At 43.7% G+C, this 21,591-nt stretch overlaps 1 protein-coding gene across 12 annotated transcripts in view; it reads right to left on the reverse strand.

Annotated features, from left to right (window-relative positions):
- The window catches only part of ADAT1 (adenosine deaminase tRNA specific 1), a 49,617-nt gene extending 31,728 nt beyond the window's left edge, over positions 1-17,889 (reverse strand). For 9 of the 12 annotated variants that reach the window (XR_009560187.1, XM_060289872.1, XM_030863306.3 and 6 more), the window contains exons 1-9: positions 17,806-17,861; positions 16,366-16,487; positions 15,546-15,736; positions 15,195-15,263; positions 14,176-14,230; positions 13,362-13,492; positions 10,020-10,623; positions 8,099-8,244; positions 7,468-7,567 (exon numbers count right to left, since the gene is read on the reverse strand). Coding sequence is in view for 11 of the 12 variants with exons in the window: in XM_060289872.1 (XP_060145855.1) it covers positions 7,468-7,567; positions 8,099-8,244; positions 10,020-10,623; positions 13,362-13,492; positions 14,176-14,230; positions 15,195-15,263; positions 15,546-15,714 (1,274 nt within the window). In the remaining variant the exon portion in view is untranslated. Of the gene's footprint in view, positions 1-3,609; positions 3,672-7,467; positions 7,568-8,098; positions 8,245-10,019; positions 10,624-13,361; positions 13,493-14,175; positions 14,231-15,194; positions 15,264-15,545; positions 15,737-16,365; positions 17,776-17,805 lie in introns of those variants that run through there. The other 3 variants (XM_060289874.1, XM_030863300.2, XM_030863297.2) reach the window with 3 other exon arrangements.
- Positions 17,890-21,591: the final 3,702 nt, after the last annotated feature.

The raw sequence follows: 21,591 nt of genomic DNA on the forward strand, positions 1-21,591 counted from the left end.
CTTACAAAGCTTTGGGACTTCCCTGACGGTCCAGTGGTTAAGGCTGCGCTTCCACTGCAGGGGGCACAGGTTCCATCCCTGGTCGGGGAACTAAGATCCCGCATGCCACATGGCGTGGCCAAGAAAAAAAAAAAATCAGGAATAATACAAGGATACTTGCTATCACTGCTTTTATCCAACATTATACAGAAGGTCTGGCCAGTAAGACAAGAAATAAAAGGAATAAAGATTGAAAAGCAAAAAACAAGTCATTATTCGTAGATGATTGTGATATTGTCAGTTCTGGTCAGCACAATAAGTCAAGAAAAAAAAATAAAAGGAGTGGAGGTTTGGAAAGGAAATACTATTTGCAAAAGATAGACTATGTTCAAAAATTCCGAAAGAATGCCCAGATACTAGTAGAATAATAAGAGTTAGCAAGGTTGCTGGATACAAACATTAATTGTAAGAGAAATAAACAACAACAAAAAAGTTGATTGCAGTAGCAATGACCAGAAAATGAAATGAAAGGAAATTACTTAAAACAGCATCTGTGGTAGCCAATCTCTGAATGGTGATTCTTACCTCCTGGAATTCATGCCATTATGCAATCCCGCCCCACACCGAATAGGGGTTATGTGAATAACCATTAGGAGATTGGGTTGGAGTGTGACTTCTGAGGCTACTCACAAAAGACTCTGTGGCTTCTGCCTTGCTCTCTTGGATTGCTTGCTCTGGGGAGAAACCGGCCATCATGTTGTAAAGACGAATACTTGTAGGACTATGGAGAAACCCAAATTGAGAGGAACTGAGGCCTCCTGCGAGCAGCCAGCACTGACTGACCTTGCAGCCACATGAGTGAGCCATTTTGAATCTGGATCCTCCAGCCCCAGTCAAGCCTTTGATGACTGTAGTCTTGGTTGACATAATGGATTGCAACCTCATAAGCCCCTGAGTCAGAATTATCCAGCTAAGCTCCTCCCAAATTCCTGACGCACAGAGACTGTGAAATAATAAATGTTAACTGTTTTTTTAAGTCACTAGGTTTTTTTTTTGGGGGGGGTGTAATTTGTTACACAGCAACAGATAACTAATACATCATTCAAGAAATAAATCTAATAAAAGATGTGAAAATTTATGTGAAGAAAATCATAAAACTTTACTGAAATATATGTAAGAAGACCTAAATAAGTGAACATTCAAAACTGCTTGTTTTAAATTTGGGGCACAACTGCCAATTTGGCACCAGCATTATATAAAAAGATATACACCATATTCCTGGTTTGAAGACTTAACAATAAAAAATGTCAATTCTCCCCAAACTGAACTTTAAAAGTCTAAGAAAAGCCAAGACACTCTTGAAAGACAAGGCAAGAGGACTTTCCCTAACAAATATCATCTTATTATAAAACTACAGTTATTAAGAGTATGGTTTTGGTGCAGGGAAAAACAAACAAACCAATGGAACAGAACAGAATGCCCAGAAACAGATCTATCTATCTATCTATCTATCTATCTATCTATCTATCTACAAAATACAGCTATTCTATATAATACAGATACATACAGATATTCTACATTTGATATGTGTTCACTTAAAACATGTAGATTTCAATAAAATTACTACAGTTTCTTTTTCTATCAAGAGTAGAAAATAAAATGAGTTTCTCTGACAGAGAGCTTGTATTGTATATGAGAGTCTTTTATACATACTATGTATTGGGTCATTGCAGGTGGACTAGAAAGATGGTAGAGAAATGATATTTCTCATATTTTTTTTTCCATTCAATTAATAAAGTGGCCTGGTAGAGCTAATAAGGAGTTGTAGCTAAAGCTGCCACTAAGTAAGAACTGTCAGATTGAAATATCAATCCCCTTGAACTGAAAATGAACTTAAATTATAAAACTAAAATACTGTGCAAGTGTTTATATGACTGCACTAGAACTGAAAATTATTACTCAAGAAGAAAATAATCTGACTGTTCAATATTAGTGAAAATATATCCAAAGGGTGGTCACCAAAGGCAACTGTAATGTTAAATCTTTTATTCATCTAGTAGTTTAAGTGTGAATAATACTGACTAATTCATATTGACTGATTAGACAATTAATTACTTTTAGCCAAGCCTTACAGCTTTACATAATATTTTGTGTAGCTCATTCACTGGTGCACCAACTACTTATATGAAGCTAACACCTCAAGGACTTGTAAGAAACCATCAAACATACATGCTTCGAACATGGAGTTTAGATGCTGATGTTATTCTCCTGTAAAAGAACCAGCGCAATTTGAAGAGAAATTATTCTATATATTGGAGCAGGGAAGTGATGGTCCTGGAAAATCTCATACAGGACAAAGAAACGAGGCTCTCTGGCAGCTCCCTATGCTTTCTAGGCCTAAGCATAAAAAGAGAGACAAAGAAGTTTATAGCTAATAGAAACATATTAAGTGTAAAGCCAGGAGGCCATGACCCTCAAAAAAGGGAGACTTAGAATTTTTTTCTTTTCAGACAACTAGCACTATATCAGGATTGGTTTACCCAGCTGAAAACAAACATTATTTATGTTTTATTGTATGTCTGTCTTCAGGCAGATAAGTTGATATGTTCACTGTTACTCAGAATCAAAGATTTCATCTCCAGATTCAAGACTCTGAAAGTTTTGGTGACATGACCACACATTTTATTGCTCAAGAAGTCCAGAGAGTCTTACAGACTCAACATTTCCACTGTCCACATCACTCAGAATCAGCAAAAGAGGAACATCAAAAAATAAACTAATATCTTGCCCGGGATGCTCACATTTCCCTTTGAAATACTGATAGGTGAGCCCATGAGACTTTTGCTATAACCCAGTGGCTACCGATGTACAACTACGAGAGAAAATTTGGCTATATTATTACAGAACATTAATGAAATATGTCAAGGCATTTCATTCACAAGCCTTAGTAATCAACCATGCCACAATCTGTAGTCTGGAGATGGGATCCACTCAAGGTTCATTAAAGAAACACAACACTTAAACCTCACTGGAAGGTGGCACACTGGATTCTATTTACCACCAACACTGGGCCAAGTGTCAAGGCCTCCAGTGTCACTGTGAAAAGCCATCAGTGACAGCTTAACAGCTTCTTGAGACCAGATCTGTAAAATGTTTTCAACATTATTCCCTCTGGAGGAGCAAATGGCACTTTCTCTTATGAATGCTTTTGGTCTAAGTCACCTCATGAGTAATGTTAAGGTGTTATATCTCCCTCCAGAGAAGTAAGACCTTTCTCAAGACTTGTTCAACAGCAGAACAGAGTGATCATAATAGTAATTCCTCTGTCAAAGAGGCCCACCCAAAAATAACCAATGATGTCATCTGTGGAGCAAAATAATCTTGGTGGCCACTAGCTGCTATGCTCCAACAAGCCCTAGTTCCTTTTAACAGTGAGGATTACATTCTTAGATATTAGTCTTCCTGGTGAGCTGGTTAACACTACTGGTTGGTGTATCAAAGAGCTAGGAAAGCTATACATACATAATTTTTTAAAGATTACACATTCACATTTCAACCTAGCCCTATCTTTATTCTAACATACTTAGACACGCTTAGTTTTTGTTTGTTTTTGTTTTTTTAATCTCTTACCCTTCTCTTTTATAATCCAATGAGCCACGTAATGATCTCTCCAGGATGCTCTGGTAGCTCATCTGGGAAGGGAAGAGAATATGCCTCTTCAGGGCAAAGAGAATTTAAAAGGATTTGCCGGGCTTCCCTGGTGGCGCAGTGGTTGAGAGGCCGCCTGCCGATGCAGGGGGCACAGGTTCGTGCCCCGGTCCGGGAAGATCCCACATGCCGCGGAGCGGCTGGGCCCGTGAGCCGTGGCCGCTGAGCCTGTGCGTCTGGAGCCTGTGCTCCGCAACGGGAGAGACCACAACAGTGAGAGTCCCGCGTAACGCAAAAAAAATTAAATTTCTTGAAAATGAGGGTCCTTTATCTGATTCCTGTTATTATCTCATTGTTTGCAATAAACACAAAGACTTAAAATAAAATATTACCTTTGAGTGTCACACTAGTATTTTAAATGGTTCCAACATCCCAGTCTTGAGTTCATACTCCAGATCATTCTAAAAAAGGTGGTTCCAGGATAGCACTCAGGAATGAGAAGTGAGAAAAACCCACTCTCCCCAGCAGCTGTTGGTCTTTAAAATTAAAGTAACTTTGACCCTTTCAAACATAATGTGCAGGGGCTTCCCTGGTAGCGCAGTGGTTGAGAATCTACCTGCCAATGCAGGGGACACAGGTTCGAGCCCTGGTCTGGGAAGATCCCACATGCCACGGAGCAACTAGGCCCGTGAGCCACAACTACTAAGCCTGCGCGTCTGGTGCCTGTGCTCCACAACAAGAGAGGCCATGATAGTGAGAGGCCCGCGCACCGTGATGAAGAGTGGCCCCCACTTGCCGCAACTAGAGAAAGCCCTCGCACAAAAACGAAGACCCAACACGGCCAAAAAAAAAAAAAAAAAAAAAAGTGTCTTAAAAAAACCCAAAACACATAATGTGCAGATTCATTTGATGACTGAAGAAGAAATCTATCTTAACAAGATGTCTACTGCAAGCCCTGTACCATGTTAGAGGCACTCTCTCTCATTCAATTTTCACAACATTCCCGTGTAACAGATACTATGAGTTACCCTTGCTTTATTGTTAGGGAAGTTGAGGCCCAGAGAGGTAAAGTAATTTGCCCAATTCACACACTTGGGGGGAAAGGGAGCCAGGAATTAAACATCAGTCTCTTGAACTGCAAAGCTTCTGCTCTTTCCACCATGAACTTACTCCTGTATGGAGTCTGCCTTCTAAATGGAGAGACATCCACAACATGTCAGATACCTCAGATCATCTACTCCAATATCCTTGTTTTACAGATATGAACACACTGAGGCCCAGAGAGCTACTGGACTTGTCCAAAGTCACCTGACAACTGGAGACGGAGCCAGGGTGAGAACACGGGGCACTCCCAATCACACATAAAACACTGACATATTGGGATAAACTGGAAAACAGCACTTTAGGAATCTGGAGAAAAGATGGTAATTTTGAGCCAGAAAGAAGTCGTAAGGAAAGCTTTTAAGGTAAAAGATGGTGTAGGTTCACAGTGAAGAGCATTTAGACTTGAGCAAAGCAGCAAACTGAAGCCACAGGCGGGTGGGTGGGGCCAGTATGGGTTGCTGCTAGCCTGTCACTTACAGTAAAGGCAGAGCTCAGCAGGAAGTGTGCTCCCTGTCCCTTGTGACCTGCTCTGCTCACACATCGTGGCCTGTGGTTAACTGCTGGTTCCCGGAGAGATGCAGACAATGGCCTGAAGCAGGGAGGCCCTTGAGAAAAAACTGGTTAAAAAATTTCTACCCCTAACAATTTTGTAAATACTACTCAATTCAACAGCTCAGGCCACCAAGAGGCAGGCTGGGTCTGCTGTATAGGCCATTTGAACCCTGCTTAGTGTCTGTGAAGAAAAAAACTTTTTTTTTTTTTTAAGTCTAAAAAGATGTAAGTTATTATTATTTCCATTGAGGGAGACAAATAAGCATGTCAAAAAGAAAAGAAACAAATCCACCTGTGAACTTAATTACAATACAACTTTTTTTTTTTTTTTTTGCAGTACGTGGCCCTCCCACTGTTGTGGCCTCTCCCGTTGTGGAGCACAGGCTCCGGACGCACACGCTCAGCGGCCATGGCTCATGGGCCCAGCCGCTCCACGGCATGTGGGATCCTCCCAGACTGGGGCACAAACTCGTGTCCCCTGCATCGGCAGACGGACTCTCAACCACTGCGCCACCAGGGAAGCCCCAATACAACTTTTTATAAGGGCATAATAAAGAAATGGAAAAGCCACTTAGAATGAAAAGAACTACCTATAAATTGTGGGAGTCCTACAACAGTCACTCAGAGGCAGCTCAATCCAAACAGATGGAAATGCCTTTGGTGGGGAGGCTGCTACCCCATAGCCCCACCCACCCTCGTGTTATTGCAGACCCTCTGTGGCTCACTGGGAGGGAAAAGCAGAGGGGGCAAGATGAACATTTAACAAAAGAAGAACCAATAAGGCAGATGCATGAAACTCCAAACACACAATCATGAAACCCAAGTCTCATGTCCAACAGATCATATGCTCCACATTTCAATAAAAGCCAATTTGAAGATACAAAGTCTTGTTTTCATGGCACCCTTCTTGCCAGTCTGATCACTGTGCAGCTTCATAAATGATTCTCGGGTTCCAGCCTTGACCCACTAAACCAGAATCTCTAGTGGTAAAGCCCAAGAAAGTGTTCCTTTCAAAATCTCCCAGGGGAAAGAACAGTCTTTCCAAGAAATGCTGAGACAAGGACATCCACGTGCAAAAGAATGTAGTTGGATCCCTACCTCACACCTTATAAAAAATTAAATCAAAATGGATCGAAGTCCTAAACATAAAAGCTAAAACCATGAGAAGAAAACACAAAGTAAATCTTTGTGACAATGGTTTCTTACATATGATACTAAAAGCACAAACCATGAATTACAAAAATAGATAAAATGGACTTCCTTAAAATTTGAAACTTTTGTGCTTTAAAGGACACTTTCAAAAACTGAAAAGACAATCCACAGAACTGGAGAAATTATCTGAAATATATATCTGATAAAGGACTCATATCCAGAATATATAAAGAAATCTCTCAAATCAACAATGAAAAGACAAATAAACCAATTTAAAAAATGGGCAAAAGATCTGAACAGATATTTCTTTAAAGAAGATATACAAATGGCTAATAAGTACAGGAAAAGATGCTCAACATCCTTAGTTATTAGAGAAATGCAAATCAAAACCACAACGAAATAGAACTTAACACCCACTAAAATGATTACAAGACAGACAATAACAAGTGTTGGAAAGGATGCAGGATAATTGAAATACTCATACATTGCTGATGGAAGTTTAAAATGGTGCAGCTGTTACGTAAAACAGTTTGGCAGTTCCTCAGAAGTTAAACATAAGGTTATCCCATGACCCAGCAATCCCACGCCTAGGTATACCCAAGAGAGTTGAAAACAAATGTCCACCCAAAAGCTTGTATATGAATGTTCAGAGCAGAATTATTATTTATAATAGCCAAAAAGTGAAAAAACCCAAATGCCCACCAAAGGATGAACAGATAGGGGCTTCCCTGGTGGCGCAGTGGTTGGGAGTCCGCCTGCCAATGCAGGGGACATGGGTTCGAGCCCTGGTCCGGGGAGATCCCACATGCCGTGGAGCAGCTAGGCCCATGTGCCACAACTATTGAGCCTGCGCTCTACAGCCTGCGAACCACGGCTACTGAAGCCTGCGCGCCTAGAGAAAGCCCGCGTGCAGCAATGAAGACCCAATGCAGCCAAAAAAAAAAAAAAAAAAGAAAGAAAAAGTTCTGGAATTAGAGGGTGGTGAGGTGTGAATACACTGCCACCATCTCCTTCTGCCCCAATATGCTATACCTGGCTTGAAGGCGTCCGATTCCTTTCTTTGTTGTTCCCTGCGGAAAGCCATTGGCGGTGACATCCAGTGGCTGCTCAGGAACTGCACTCCAGCTGATGGCTATGAAAAGATAAGATTCTGGGGTTAAAACTGTTCAGTTTTCTGTAAATGTCAGAGGTATTTTAATAAAAATATTCCCCTACCACTGAAGACTCATGAGAGCTGGATATGATGCCAGAGACAGTGGCTGCCACTCTGATGCCTGGCCTCCAGAATACAACAGTATAAGTGGTTCATGATTCATCATCACCACCACCACCACCATCATCATCATAGCTAACAATCACTGAGTATTTATTATATGATGAACAAAGTAAATGCATGAAACAGAATTTCTCATTTATTCTTCGTAACAACCCTGACAAATGATATTCTTATCCGAAGATGAAGGAACTGAGGCTAAGAGAGGACAAGTTGCCCAGGGTCATAAAGAGTATGAACTTGACCCAGTGTGGGTATCTCCCGAGCCCATGTTATTGGCCACTTGAGTGGTAAACTGCTACCCCAGGCTGGGAGGATGCAGTCCCTTCCAGGCCACTCTAATATCCAGGGACAAGTTACTCCAGAGCAAGTGGAACATGGATCCCTTACCTGCCCCACAAGGAACAAGTCGGCCTTGGCTCTCAGCCTTTTTTGCCTGTACTGCACAGCGGCTCTGTTCAAATAGTAAATCTGACTGCTGTAGTTTCACTTCTTGAACTCCAAAGCCTTCAGGTAAAGCTGAGACATTCTGACACCTAAACGTGAGGGGAAAGGCATGTAGTTTAGGCTCACTCATCGAGAAAGAGAGTATCTTGGACTGTGGACCACATCACCACCCATGTCTCAGTGGGAGGCAAAGGCCTTAGAAGGTGTGTGGATTTATTTATTTATTTATGGGGAGGATGGTATAGGAGGTTGTGACAGAATAGAATCCAGATCCTATGAACCTTATGGCTGAAGAAAGATCTCTTCCATCACTCTGAAGTGACAGCTATACACTGAGTCACCACCCCTCAGGGACTTCAGTAACACCGAACTCCATTTCTCATATTGAGAAACTCCATTTCTCTTTCACAGATTTGAAAACCTTAAGAAGAAATACTAACCTGTCGGCATCAGCTTCCTAGGGAGTCCTTAAAACAGGCCAGAAACCAAAATTATACTATAATATAAAAGCTTCATTTTTTCCTCTTGAATATTTCACACAAACTAGATGCCAACATGTAGTGGGTCTAGAGCTGAGCAGACAGCAACTTAAAGTCTTGGAATCAAGAAAACATGGAAAACAGAAAATGTCTTGGGCACAGTGCCTAGGATTGCCTTTTTTTTCTTAACATATTTATTGGCATATAGTTTATACACCATAAAATTCACCCATTTAAAGTTATAATTCAATTTTTTAAGTATAGTCACAGAGTTGTGCAACAAGCACTGCAATCTACATTTTCGTCACCCCGATGAGAAATCCTGCACCTAACGGCAGTCACTCACCATCCCCTTCTCCAGCCCCTGGCACCCATGAATCTACTTTCTGTCTCTATGGATGTGCCTATTTTGGACATTTCACTCCATGAAACCATACAACATGTGGCCTATTTCACTTAGCATAAGATTTTCAAGGTTCATCCATGTTGTGACATGTATCAGTCCTTCATTCCTTTTTGTGGCTGAGTAACATTCCACCGCAGGGAGCTACCACCTTTTGTTTATCAATTCACCAGCTGATGGACATTTGGGTTGTTGCACATTTGGGCTATTATGACTAATGCTGCTATGGAACATTCACGTACAACTTTTATGTGGATGTATGTCTTTATTTCTCTTGTGTATGTACCCAGGAGTGGAATTAGTGGGTCATATCCTGGGGTTGCTTCCAACAGTCAGCTTTAGGAGTGGTACATTTGACAAGGGCCCACAGGCCTCCTCTGGTCATGGCCTTATCTGCCCTCAGTTACTACAGCATTAATCAGGTTTGGCTGCCCTTCTTCAGGGAGACCACGCTTGAGTGGTCATCATTTGTCTTTTTTTCTTTTTAAAAAATTAACACTAATGTCTGAAGGTTTTTAAACATTATAACAGCAATATATGCACACTGCAGAAAAATCAGAAAATAGAATAATCACAAAGAAGAAAAAATCACCCGTAATACCACAACTCAGTGGTAATCATATTAATACCTTGGTGTATATCCTCCTATAAATTTTTTCTATGGGCATATATACTTTAAGACCAAAACGAACTCATTTTACCTTCTAAATTGCTCTTTAAACATTATGAGCATCTTTCCATGTTAAATATTCATCAATATTAGTTGTAGCAAAAATCACAATCTTCTATTGCTGGCCATTTCAGTGGTTTCCTCTTTTTTTCCCTTAAATTAGTACACACAAAGCTAAATATTTGAGCACTTTCTTAATTATTTCCTTAAAACAAATTCTTAACTCTTTGTACGTATGTATGTATGTCCAGGCTCTTTGCACATATTCTCAGACTGCTTTTTGGAAAGACTGTTCCCTCCCTGCCCTCTCACCTCCCAATCAGTGCTCTCTGCATGGCCTCCTGGCTGTACGGGCACTTCCCAATGACCACAGCTGACAGGTAGATGGGCTCTTCTAGGAAGTGCATCAACAGTGCCCCCTGGCATCCGAGGACGTTCCACCGTGCCAGCTTGTCACTGCAGGACATGGAGCAAGTCCTGTCCCCCCGGCCTGGCTTCACTCGGAGCAGCCCCACCCGGTGATAGGCAGCACCAGGCTTCCCTGAGTCTCCAGCTTCCCCAGGCACACACTTGGCTCCGGTTCTATAAACGTCCACCACTTTGGCGCCACCGGGGGCCATTCCAGTGACAGTGGCTAGTTCCTCTGCAGTGAGATTAGAGCTGCTGACATCTGGTGAATTAGGGCCACTTTCCTGGTTGCCAAAACTCTGATGGTGAGCCATACCATCAGGAGTCCTGGGCTCAAGCCTCATCTTTTTGGTCACAGGACTATCTGAGTCTTCACATTTCCTTTTATCTTCAGGAGCTTCTAGGTTACCACTAGCTTCTACTGATGGATTATTGGCCCAATCTCTACTGACAGGACAGCAAGGCTGATCTTCAAACTCAAGCATTGGAATGATGGAGGCATCCCCACCTGTAGGAGAAGAAATCACTTAAACCAGTGGTTCTCAAAGTGAGGCCACCAGACCAGCCACATCCCTTGGGAACTTGATAGAAATGCAAATTCTTGGGACCCACAGTAGCCCTGTTGAATCAGAAACTCTAGAGGTGGTACCTAGCAGTCTGTTTTAACAAGGTCTCCAGGTGATACTGATGCAACGTCAAGTTTGAGAACCACTGACTTAAATGAAGCTTAATTCTATTCTCCCAGCTACCTGAGATGAGTTAAGAACACTTGGCCAAATTTCCCTAACAAGAATTCTCTGAGGTTCTTGCTGAAGACCGTATCCTAGACCCAGTGAGCTAGCCTCTCTCAGTGGGAGGAGTCTTGAAGACTGAATTGTTTAACAAAGATCCCAGGTGATTCTTACCACAGAAGTTTTGGAAACACTAGATTAGACCAAGGTTTCTCAACCTCCACGTTGACATTCTGGGCCAGATAATTCTTTGCCACGGAGGCTTGCCCCATATATTACAGGATGTTTAGCAGCCTCCCTGGTCTCTACCTACTAGATACCAATAGCACCCCTGAGTCTGACAATCAAAAATGTCTGCAGATGCTGCCAAATGTCCCCTGGGCAGCAGAATGATCCTGAGTTGGGAACCCCTGGCTTAGAATGAGCACAGTTTCTCAAGTGCATTTTGTGGAATATTATTCCATACGATGCCTTGGAAAACAAAAGTGGATGGTTGATTTCAGGGTTAAATAAGTTTGGCAAATAATGCTCACAATTTCCCCATCTTGCATATCCTCACAGTAAAGACTCACAGTAAATTACACAACTGGTGTTTCCCCAAGCTGGTTTAGAGGTTTCTGACCCACTCTGTGTTTACAGGTAATCAAAGAAAACCAGAGATCAGTAAAAAGCACACCGCCCCTGTGAGAAGGGAGCTTCTTCTTCAAACACTAATGTGTATTGCTTTTCTAAAGTGTGTAAATAATATGTCTGTGGTCTTTATAACCTAAGAGTGGGAAAGGCAAGAGATGCAGAAGTGGGAGTGTTGCCAGAGAGGCTGGCTGGCAGGCTTCCAGAGACCTCACAAGGTGACAGTGACTTTGGAGAATTCCCCAGGGCCCACCTCCCACTCTGAAGGCTCAGAGATTTGATCTTGACAGATGCCTGAACTCAAGAGGCTGACTCATGCTAATACAGCTCACAAGTACCAGTCTGAAGTAGCCAATCCAGGCACCAACTTATCAATTAGTAATGAGGAATAAATGCCAAGGGCGCCAAATAGTCACATTCTCTAGGTAGTGTTCTTTCTCCCTGCAGACAAACCATCGGTGGACATCACACTGTAAAAGATTACCCATCACCCTGGGAGTTAGATCAGTGGTTCTAAATTTTGATTTCAAAGACCAGTAAAATCTCCAGAAGATTTTAAGACAACTAGAGTGTTGACAACTTTTTATTCCACCAAGTAAGATCTTTAAAAATCCTATTTATCATTATTTTAAAAATGCATAAAAATCTCATAACCTTAAAATGGAAGGACATTAGTGTTTTGAAAAACTCACTGAGTAGTCCTGATTTTTCTCATCTGGCCATGGACCAGTACACTCTCACAAAGCAGTACCAGCCTGCAGACCACTGATTTATGTCCTCTGATTAGGCGGTCAGGCCAGCTGTGATCTCCAGATGTATCTCTCTCTACAGGAATGCTACACCTCCCACTGGGATCAGCCAGGCCCTGGCTATTCAAAATGTGATACATGGGCCAATACCACTGGCACCACCTGGGAGTTGGTTAGAAATGAAGACCTCCAGCTCTACCCCAGACCTACTGAATTTGAATCTGCATTTTAACAAGATCCCTGGGTGATTTATATGCATATTACAGTTTGATAAGCACTGAGTTAGGAAACAACCTATCAGGGCACTGCTAAGAATAGAGTATGGATGAGTCCTCCCTCCCTCTGTATGTCATTTTCCTGTTCTTTCATAAGCTATATTATATTTTTGATTTGAGTTATGATCTTCAGTTATTGTCTCTTAAGAGTGATCACCTATCTGCTCTAATTGCATAGTTAATTTTAAAATTTAATACTCAGGGGACAATATTATATCCTTATTTCAAAGTTTTTAGGGTGACGAAATTTTACTACCATCCCTGAACTGTTGTCTACAAAGGGTAGAAATTATTCCCAATTTTCAAGACAGAAAAACAAAGGAGAGAAAATCAGCCAGGTCTGCTCTTCCTGCCTAATGCAACCAGAGCACCTGAACATCCCCTTACAACTCATCAAAATTTACCTTAACTAACCATGACTGTCTACATTTCCTAAAAAACTAAAGGGTAAGCAAGGGACTAGTCTTATTCACTGCTACATAACCAGTATGTCACACTTGCCTGACAAGGAGTAGAAAATTTATGTTTAATGAATGAATGAAATGAGTTTCAGGATAAATCACCATAGAACTCAGGGCTTTGGACCTCTAAGCCCTCTTGTTGGTTTTGGACCTTGTGGGGTCTCAGCTTTAAGCTTCCAAATCCTGCTTGGGAACTGAGAACTGAATAATAGTATGAGTGAAGCTCCCTCCACTTTTCCTCGGTAGAGACATGATTAGGCACACTGGGCTGTTCACAAAAAGGGACTATAAATGGTTGTAGCTACACTTCATCTAAGGTGTTTTTTTGAGAAACTATGGATAAGACAACAATAAGGAAGCAGACAATGTAACATGAATCCAAAGGCATTAATATACTTACAGGGTGTATGGCTGGAGAAAAACACAAACAAGAGGTCTGGTCTGAGTTTCCACAGTTCTCTCTGAGTTCCTGGGACAAAGATGGAATCCTCCTTCAGGGTGGCTGCCAAGTGGAGCTGATGGAGAAGGTACCTAATGGGGTGCAGGATGTTATCAGAACGAACAACCAGTCTCTGTGGTAAAGGGAAAGACTCTGGTTGCGTGATTACTAACAAAGAAAGAGATACTGCAGGCCAATGGGACTGGTAGCGATTTGGAATTATGAGAATGACCTAGCCCAGTGATTCTCAAAATGCGGTTCCTGAAACAGCAGCATCAGCATTGGCTGGAATTTATTAGAAATGCAACTTATCAGGCTCCACCCGGATCTGCTGAATCAGAATCTCTGGGGATGGGCCCAGTTATCTGGGTTTTTTTTGTTTGTTTTTTTTTTTGTTTTTTTTGGCGGCCTCTCACTGTTGTGGCCTCTCCCGTTGTGGAGCACAGGCTCCGGACACGCAGGCTCAGCGGCCATGGCTCACGGGTCCAGCGGCTCCGCGGCATGTGGGATCTTCCCGGACCGGGGCACGAACCCGCGTCCCCTGCATTGGCAGGTGGACTCTCAACCACTGCGCCACCAGGGAAGCCCTGGGTTTTAACAAACCCTCTAGGTGATTCTGATGCACATCAAGCATGAGAACCACTGTCTAGACGAGCACTATTTTAAGTGCAGTTCAGAGGCCTACATAATCAGTATTACCTAGGAGCTTATTAGAAATGCATATTCTGGGGCCCCCACCCAAGCTAAATCAGACTCTTTCGGGATATAGCTTTACCTTTGGAAGCTTCTTCTGGCTATGACCTCAGCATGGCTATCATTGAGGATGTCTCCTGCGGCAAAGACAGGACATTGGTGAAAACATATGGAACCTGGAGATTCCCTGGTTCCTAAAAGCAGAACATAGTAGCTTCTCCCAGCACCCAGAATGACCACGTAGCTCCTGGAGGGCTTTGCCAGAAAGTTTTACAATCATTACTGGCAAAGCATTTACAGCAGGGTTTCCTCAACTACTGACATTTAGGGTTGGAAAATGCTTTGTTGAATGGGGCAGGGGGGCGCTGTCCTGGGCTTTGCAGGATGTTTAGCAGCATTCCTGGCCTCTACTCACTAGAGACCACTAGCATATTCCCCTCTCCCCAGTTTTGACAACGAAAATGTCTCCACATATTGCCTAATGTCTCCTGGAGGGCAAAATCTCCCCTAGCTGAGAACCCCTGATTTATAGGGAAATCTTTATCTGGAGGAGAAGAGTCCAGATCTTTTGTACCCTCATGCCATACTTGTGCTCATAGTGATAAAATTCCATCAAATTCTATCAATAGTGGTCCTGGAACAGCTTCATCATATCCAGGAGGAAAGGCTAGGAGAATGAGGAGAGCAAACTGGAGGAGGAATCTGTTAACTGGCAACCAGAAGGTGAAGATGCCAGACCTCTAAGGGATTTCCATATTCTTTCTGGTGCCAAAATCTCCATTTAATTAAAGATTGCTTTGTGGGGCTTCAGATCTAATATGGAATAGCTAAGCCCAGGCAACTTTTGGTTTGAGCATGAAAATACTGGCCAACTTTCAAGCCACTCAGAAAGATGTTCTTGGTGGCCTTTGCTTCCACAGCTTACTTCCATTCTTTAAATGAGTTCTGTCCTTTCAAGTGGAGCGACAGTCAGTGGGAAGTGAAAGGTCAGCCACCTAGCGATATTGCCCCTTTGCTCTGCCGAGAAGAGGAACGGATGACATGCACACTGGTTTCCAAAAGCTCCCTAACAGGCCCTGTTCAGACCCCACCGGGGCTTACCGCTCTTCCTCATTTTGGACTGGCCTATGCATTTGGTTCCTGTTCCCATTGAGACAACTTCCTTTGTCACTGAGGGGGAAAAAAAAATCATTAAGTGTGCTCTCAGAATCTGAATGATCTATAGGTTTGATAAGTCTGCACACTGAGTCCCCCAAAGGCTGACTCAACTGTGCACTGCGTTTCCAGCACGGCCATCTACCACCACCAGAGGTACACCGCCCCCTGGCGGGGAGCAGCGGAACATGCCCAACATCGCGGTTTACACCCAACCGCCATCGTCCCTGCCTAACCCTGTGTAGTTCTACCATCTCCTACAGGGAGAGACAGCGTTCCAGGGAGAAAAGGTCTCACCTTGCACCGGTCTGTCAGGGCGGTCGCAGGCCTGGTCAGCTGTAGGTTGTATCTTCACCACGGCTGCCAGCAACGTCCACTCGCGGTTGGGCTCGGGCTTCCCTTGCTTGGGCAGCATGCTCCCATAGTGCTCATAACAGAGCCGCGCAATCTCATCCGCGGTCCACATGGTGTGAGCTGGTGCTGAGGCCCTGATCAAAACCCACAACCATCAGAAGGGCAGAAAGGAGAACGAATGCAAGATGCTAAAACCGTGCACCGGTGCTTCAACAGGCATTCAGATATAGCCCATTCATGTTCATACTGAGGTTTCTCAGTTCAGAACCCTATGTATCATCTTCTCCTACTACCCCTCTGCCTTCTTTTCATCTTTAATGAAAGACTAAAGAAGTCCCAAATCTCACAACACCAGAAGATACCCTATTTCTTCAAGCTGCTTTTTTTCTTCTTCTAATGTTATATATTTGACATGTTTCTAATGAATCTGAACCTAACTACTCAAAATGAAAGCATGTGAGAGGGAAGTATCCTTGTTACTGCAATTTTCATTTGGAAATAGCATGTAAAATAGCTGAGGCTGCAGACCTCAGCTTGCTTGGGACAGACCCTCACCATACAAAGTTTATCTTTCCGGGGAAAAGGTTTTTCTTTTCCGTCCTCTTTTTCAGACGTTTTACTTGTCATTCCGTCATAGCAGATAGTTTACCTCCCTCTAGTAAACCTCCACTGATGCCCCCATCAGGAAAGCAACCTTTTAATTTCTTCTACAGCGTTTTATGATGCAGAGGGGAGAAGTGACAAGAGTCTAGTAGTTTCTCACCAGTCAAGTGTTCTGCTTCTCAGAGTGTGTCCTTTGGAGTTAGCATTTCCGGATTCTCATCCTGCTTTTGCTACAAAGTAACTGTGCGATACTGCGTAGATTACTTAACCTTTCTGTATCATCTGATAATAGAGACAGTAGTATGTAACCCACTGGAGTTACTGCGAGGCTTAAATAATTACAAAAAGCAATTGGTACAACGTTGAGCATAATTAATGTCAACTGAGATTAATATTACAAAAAAGAACACTTGAATTTCCTGATTGATTTGCCTTGGGCTCCTTATCAGGTAGTGGAACTGTAATGGACACGTAAAACCATGCATAAGAAACCATGAAGCAGATCAGACCTAAAAGAGGCCTAGAGTACTTCCCTGGAAACTCTCTCACTCTTGACTCTATGGATGCTCACTCAGTGACCTCATTTGGACTCAAATGTATGAAAAGCTTCCTAGTAGAAAATAAGATCATATGGTGATGGACAAAGCCAGACATGTCACCAAAAACAAACAAACAAAAAAGGCTCTACTGAACCCCAATGCATATAGCAGACAACTGACTTTTCTACAACGAGAAAAATTGCGTTGTGTTAAATTAATTAAACAAGGAAGCCATTAGATTGATGAGGCTCTAATGCTGTGGTGGCCTATTTAAGCAAACCAAGATCTAAGCATGTTGGGCTTCCCTGGTGGCACAGTGGTTAAGAATGCGCCTGCCAACGCGGAGGACACGGGTTTGAGCCCTGGTCCGGGAAGATCCCACCTGCCGCGGAGCGACTGGGCCCATGCGCCACAACTACTGAGCCTGCGCTCTTGAGCCTGTGTGCCACAACTACTGAAGCCCACACGCCCAGAGCCGGTGCTCCACAACAGGAGAGACCACCGCAATGTGAAGTCCGTGCACCACGACGATGAGTAGCCCCTGCTCACCACAACTAGAGAAAGCCCGCGCACAGAAACAACGACCCAACACAGCCAAAAAATAAATAAATTAAAAAAAAAAAGAAAAGGTAATTCGGCTGCCAGAGGAGAAAAGGCTTTAGAGGGGCTGGAAGTGAAGCCTACTTCCCTTAGACCCCCTCCTCAATATCCTCCAGGGGCCCGGGTGGGGCCCATCAGGAGACTCCAGGCCCCTGCAGCAGGGACAACGTGCGTGCCTGCCCCCTTGGGCTTTGTGGGATGCTGCCGAGAGGCCACGCGCCCCGCTCTCGTCCGCAGCAGGAGCTCTCTGCACGGGGGGACGTTGGCATTTCCCTGAAAGGAGCCGCATTTTCCCACCGGACGCGCGGTGCGAGAGGCGCGGTCCTGATATCCTCTCCCCACACAAAAAGGGCTCCGGAACGTCGGACAGAGGGGACCTCACCCAGGACCCCCAAGGTCCCCCTTATTTGCGCGCCCTCGGCCGCACGACACCACCCCCTTCACAGACGCTCCCCTCCCACCTCTACAACGCGAGCTCTCGAAGGGAACGAACAGAACCCGCGCGGCGCAACGGGCGTGACGTCGCAAAGAGGCGGCTCTTTCAGGTCCGTCTCCGGAGGCGCGCAGTGCATGCTGGCTCTTGTAGTCGTTCAGGGGGCGGAGCCAGGGGCGGCTGTGCTGATCCTTAGAGTCTAGCGACTTCCGGCGCTGTGCTTAAGTAGCGGTTAAACGGGCTCAGGGAAGCTGACTCCCCGGTAGGATAGATTCAAATAGTAGAATGATTTCGTATCTTGAAACACTAGTCTGAATTTTTGTCTGAAACAGCGATGTCCAGTAGAAATATAATTCGAGCCAGATATGTAATTAAAAAATTTCTAGTAGCTACATTTTAAAAAGTCAAAAGAAATAAGTGAAATTAATTTTAACCATATATTTTATTTAACCCAGCATATTCAACATATTTCAACGTGTAACCAATATTTTTAAAATAAATTTCAGATATTTTACATTCTTTTTTTCATACTAAGTTTAAGAAATCTGATGTGTATATTACACTTACACTACATCTAAGTTCTGACCAGCCACATTTCAAACGCTCAATAGCCATATGTGGCTAGTGGCTTACCATATTGGACAGCTCTAAACCTTCAGATTGTCAGGTATAGGTAGTATAGCTGTCTTGGATAGTTCAGGAGCCTGTACCATTCAGCAGCTCTATACCTCAATTACTAAAGATGAGAGAATTCACTTTTCTTACTACCCCTCAAAAGCTAGAGAAGAAGTGCAACTTACTTGACCCCCATCTTTCTCTCTAGATCAGAGGAAAAGGGCCACAGGCCTCCTCCAAGTGTCAGGACCCTGATCCTTGTTCCTCTCTCCAACATGTTTAGTTTTTTTTGTTTTCTTTTTTGTTTTTGGCCGTGCGGCATGTGGGATCTTAGTTCCCTGACCAGGGATCGAACCTGCGTCCCTTGCATTGGTAACGCGGGGTCTTAACCACTGGACCGCCAGGGAAGTCCCTCCAGCATTTTTAATCTGCGACTGACTCCTTGTCTTTAAAGACTCCTGGTGGGGGAATCATCTTCCAGGGTTATCTCAGGGATTAGTACCACCATTTGTCTAGTTGCATAAACTGAAAAGTGAATCACCTTGTCATTTCCCTTCCCTTCACCCCCATAATATAATCCAATATATAATCCATTACCAAGTCCTGTTGAGCTTTCTATCTCTTGAGTCCATCCAATTCTGTCCATTTTCATGGCAACACCCTAGTGTGAACTGCTGTTGTCTCCCTCTTGGACTGCTTGTTAACCTTGGACTTTAACCTCTTTCTGCCCAACTCCAATTCTTTTTCACAGAGCAGCCAGACTGATGTTTTCAAAATGCAGATATGATGTCACTCTCCTGCTTAAATGCTTCAGTGGTTTCCCAGCACTTTTAAAATGCAAAGTCCCATAGTAGGGCTCACAGCCCTGTATGATCAGCACCCTCCTGCCTCATCTGTTGGCATATTTCTTTGGGTTTTTGTATCTAGTGGTATTGGTCTTCTCCTTGTTCTTTCCTCGTCAGGGCCTTTGCACTTGTTGCCACGCTATGGAAAGCCCTTCCTTCCCTTCTATGACTAGTTAGTACTCTATCTTCCTTCAGATCTCAGATCTGATGTCCTCAGGGAAGCCTTCCCTAACTAGGTCTGTTAGAGTTTCTCAATACCCCATGGATCTCTCCTTCAAAGCATTTTCCAGAGTTGCCATTTTTTGTTTTTTGGGGGATGATTTATTCAATATCTATTTTCTTAAAGGATTTTTTTAAAGATTTAATTTTATTTATTTTTGGCTGCGTCGGGTCTACATTGCTGCGCGCGGGCTTTCTCTAGTGGCGAGCGGGGGCTACTCTTCGTTGTGGAGCACAGGCTCTAGGCACGTGGGCTCAGTTGTCGTGGCACACGGGCTCTAGAGCGCAGGCTTAACTGTGGTACATGGGCTTAGCTGCTCTGCCGCATGTGGCATCTTCCCAGACCAGGGATCAAGCCCATGCCCCCTGCATTGGCAGGAGGATTCTTAACCACCGCACCACCAGGGAAGTCCCCTTCCAGCTTTCATTCTGTCATTTTTCCTGCTAAACCACACAGACAAGATGTCTACTGCTGCTTCAGTTCCTCTATCCCCAAGCTCTTTGAGGCCAGACAGCTGGCATCTGCCCCCAGCCTACTACTAAACAGCTCTTGAAAGATCACTTGTGACCTCATTAATCCTTGTTGCCTTTTCCAATGGTCCACATTGACGGTACAGTGGTGCCTGAAGTCCAGTCCCTTATCCTGGTGAGTTGACTTTTCATTTTAATTAACACCACCTTGCTGAAGGATGTGCCATATGATGCGTTTCTTCTGAAATACCACCTGGTCATCTAACCAGCACTGCCAAGTGCTCCTGGAGCCTATGTTCAACACCAGCAAGGACTGAGGTTCTCAGCACTCCCTGTAGTTCCCAGTTAGGTAATTTCTGCGTGCTTAGATCATTTTACCAACCGCAAAGTAAAAACCTGCTCTGTGAAAGTAGACTGGCAACTCCCAAGCTGAGACGCTTGCAGAGGTTTTGCTGAAGTGCAAAAGACAAGTCCTTTGTTGTCTCATTGGAGAAGTTTCCCCCAGCTGCCTCCCTGTGTCACGGGCTCTCTTTTAACAGCAGGTCCCCAGCCGTATCCTTGTCATTCTTAGCTCAATTGAACTGTGCTGAAAATGAGAATACACCAGACTCACTATTCAGCATCCTATTCACTCTTCCCACCCAATATCTAACAAGTATGTTAAATTTAATTATGTCCAAAACCAAACACTCAACCTTCCTTCTCAAACCTGCACTTCCTCAAGTTTTTTCTATCTCAAGTCAATGACAACTCTACTTTCCAGTTGGTCAGGCCCCAAACCTTGAAATTATCATTGATTCCTCTTCTTATAACCCACACTGACAGCAGATTCTGTTGACCTCAGGAACACAGGCAAAGTCCAATGGCTCAACCATCACCATCACTTTATACCACCCAAGGCTCAGCCATCATCTCTCCTCAGCCCACTGCTGCAGTGCCACTGTCTCCCTTTCACTCTTGCTTTCCACATGCTAACTAGAACAATCTTTTAAAAACACTGCTCAAAAAAAATAAATAAATAAAAAAATAAAAACAATGCTCAAGGGAACTTCCCTGGTGGTCCAGTGGCTAAGACTCCATGCTTCCAATGCAGAGGGCATGGGTTCGATCCCTGGTTGGGGAACTAAGACCCCACATGCCATACGTGGTGTGGCCAACAAACAAACAAAACAACACTGCTCAAAACCCTCCAATGGCTTCACACCTCACTCATAATAAAATACATACTCCTTTGCATGGCTTACAGATGCCTGCATGATCTGGCCCCTTACTGATCTTTACTTTCTCCTCTCCGGCCAAACCAGACCCCTTTGCTGTTCCTCAAAAATGCAGCCCTGTAGTCTGAATCACCCCTTTTCCACTCAGATCTCTGTTTGCGGATCTCTACTTAAATGTCACCTAGAAGAGGTCTTCCCTGACCACATATGCAACGTAGCACTGCCTCCATCACTTCTATCTAAAATAGCACCTCTGGGGACTTCCCTGGAGGTCCAGTGGTTAAGACTTCACCTTCCAATGCAGGGGGTGGTTGGATCCCTGGTCGGGGAGCTAAGACTCCACATGCCTCGTGGCCAAAAAACCAAAACATAAAGCAGAAGCAATATTGTTAACAAATTCAATAAAGACTTTAAAATAAAATATAATAGCACCTCTGTCCCCTTTCC

This window comes from Globicephala melas, chromosome 19 (assembly GCF_963455315.2).
Source record: "Globicephala melas chromosome 19, mGloMel1.2, whole genome shotgun sequence".
Taxonomy (NCBI): domain Eukaryota; kingdom Metazoa; phylum Chordata; class Mammalia; order Artiodactyla; family Delphinidae; genus Globicephala; species Globicephala melas.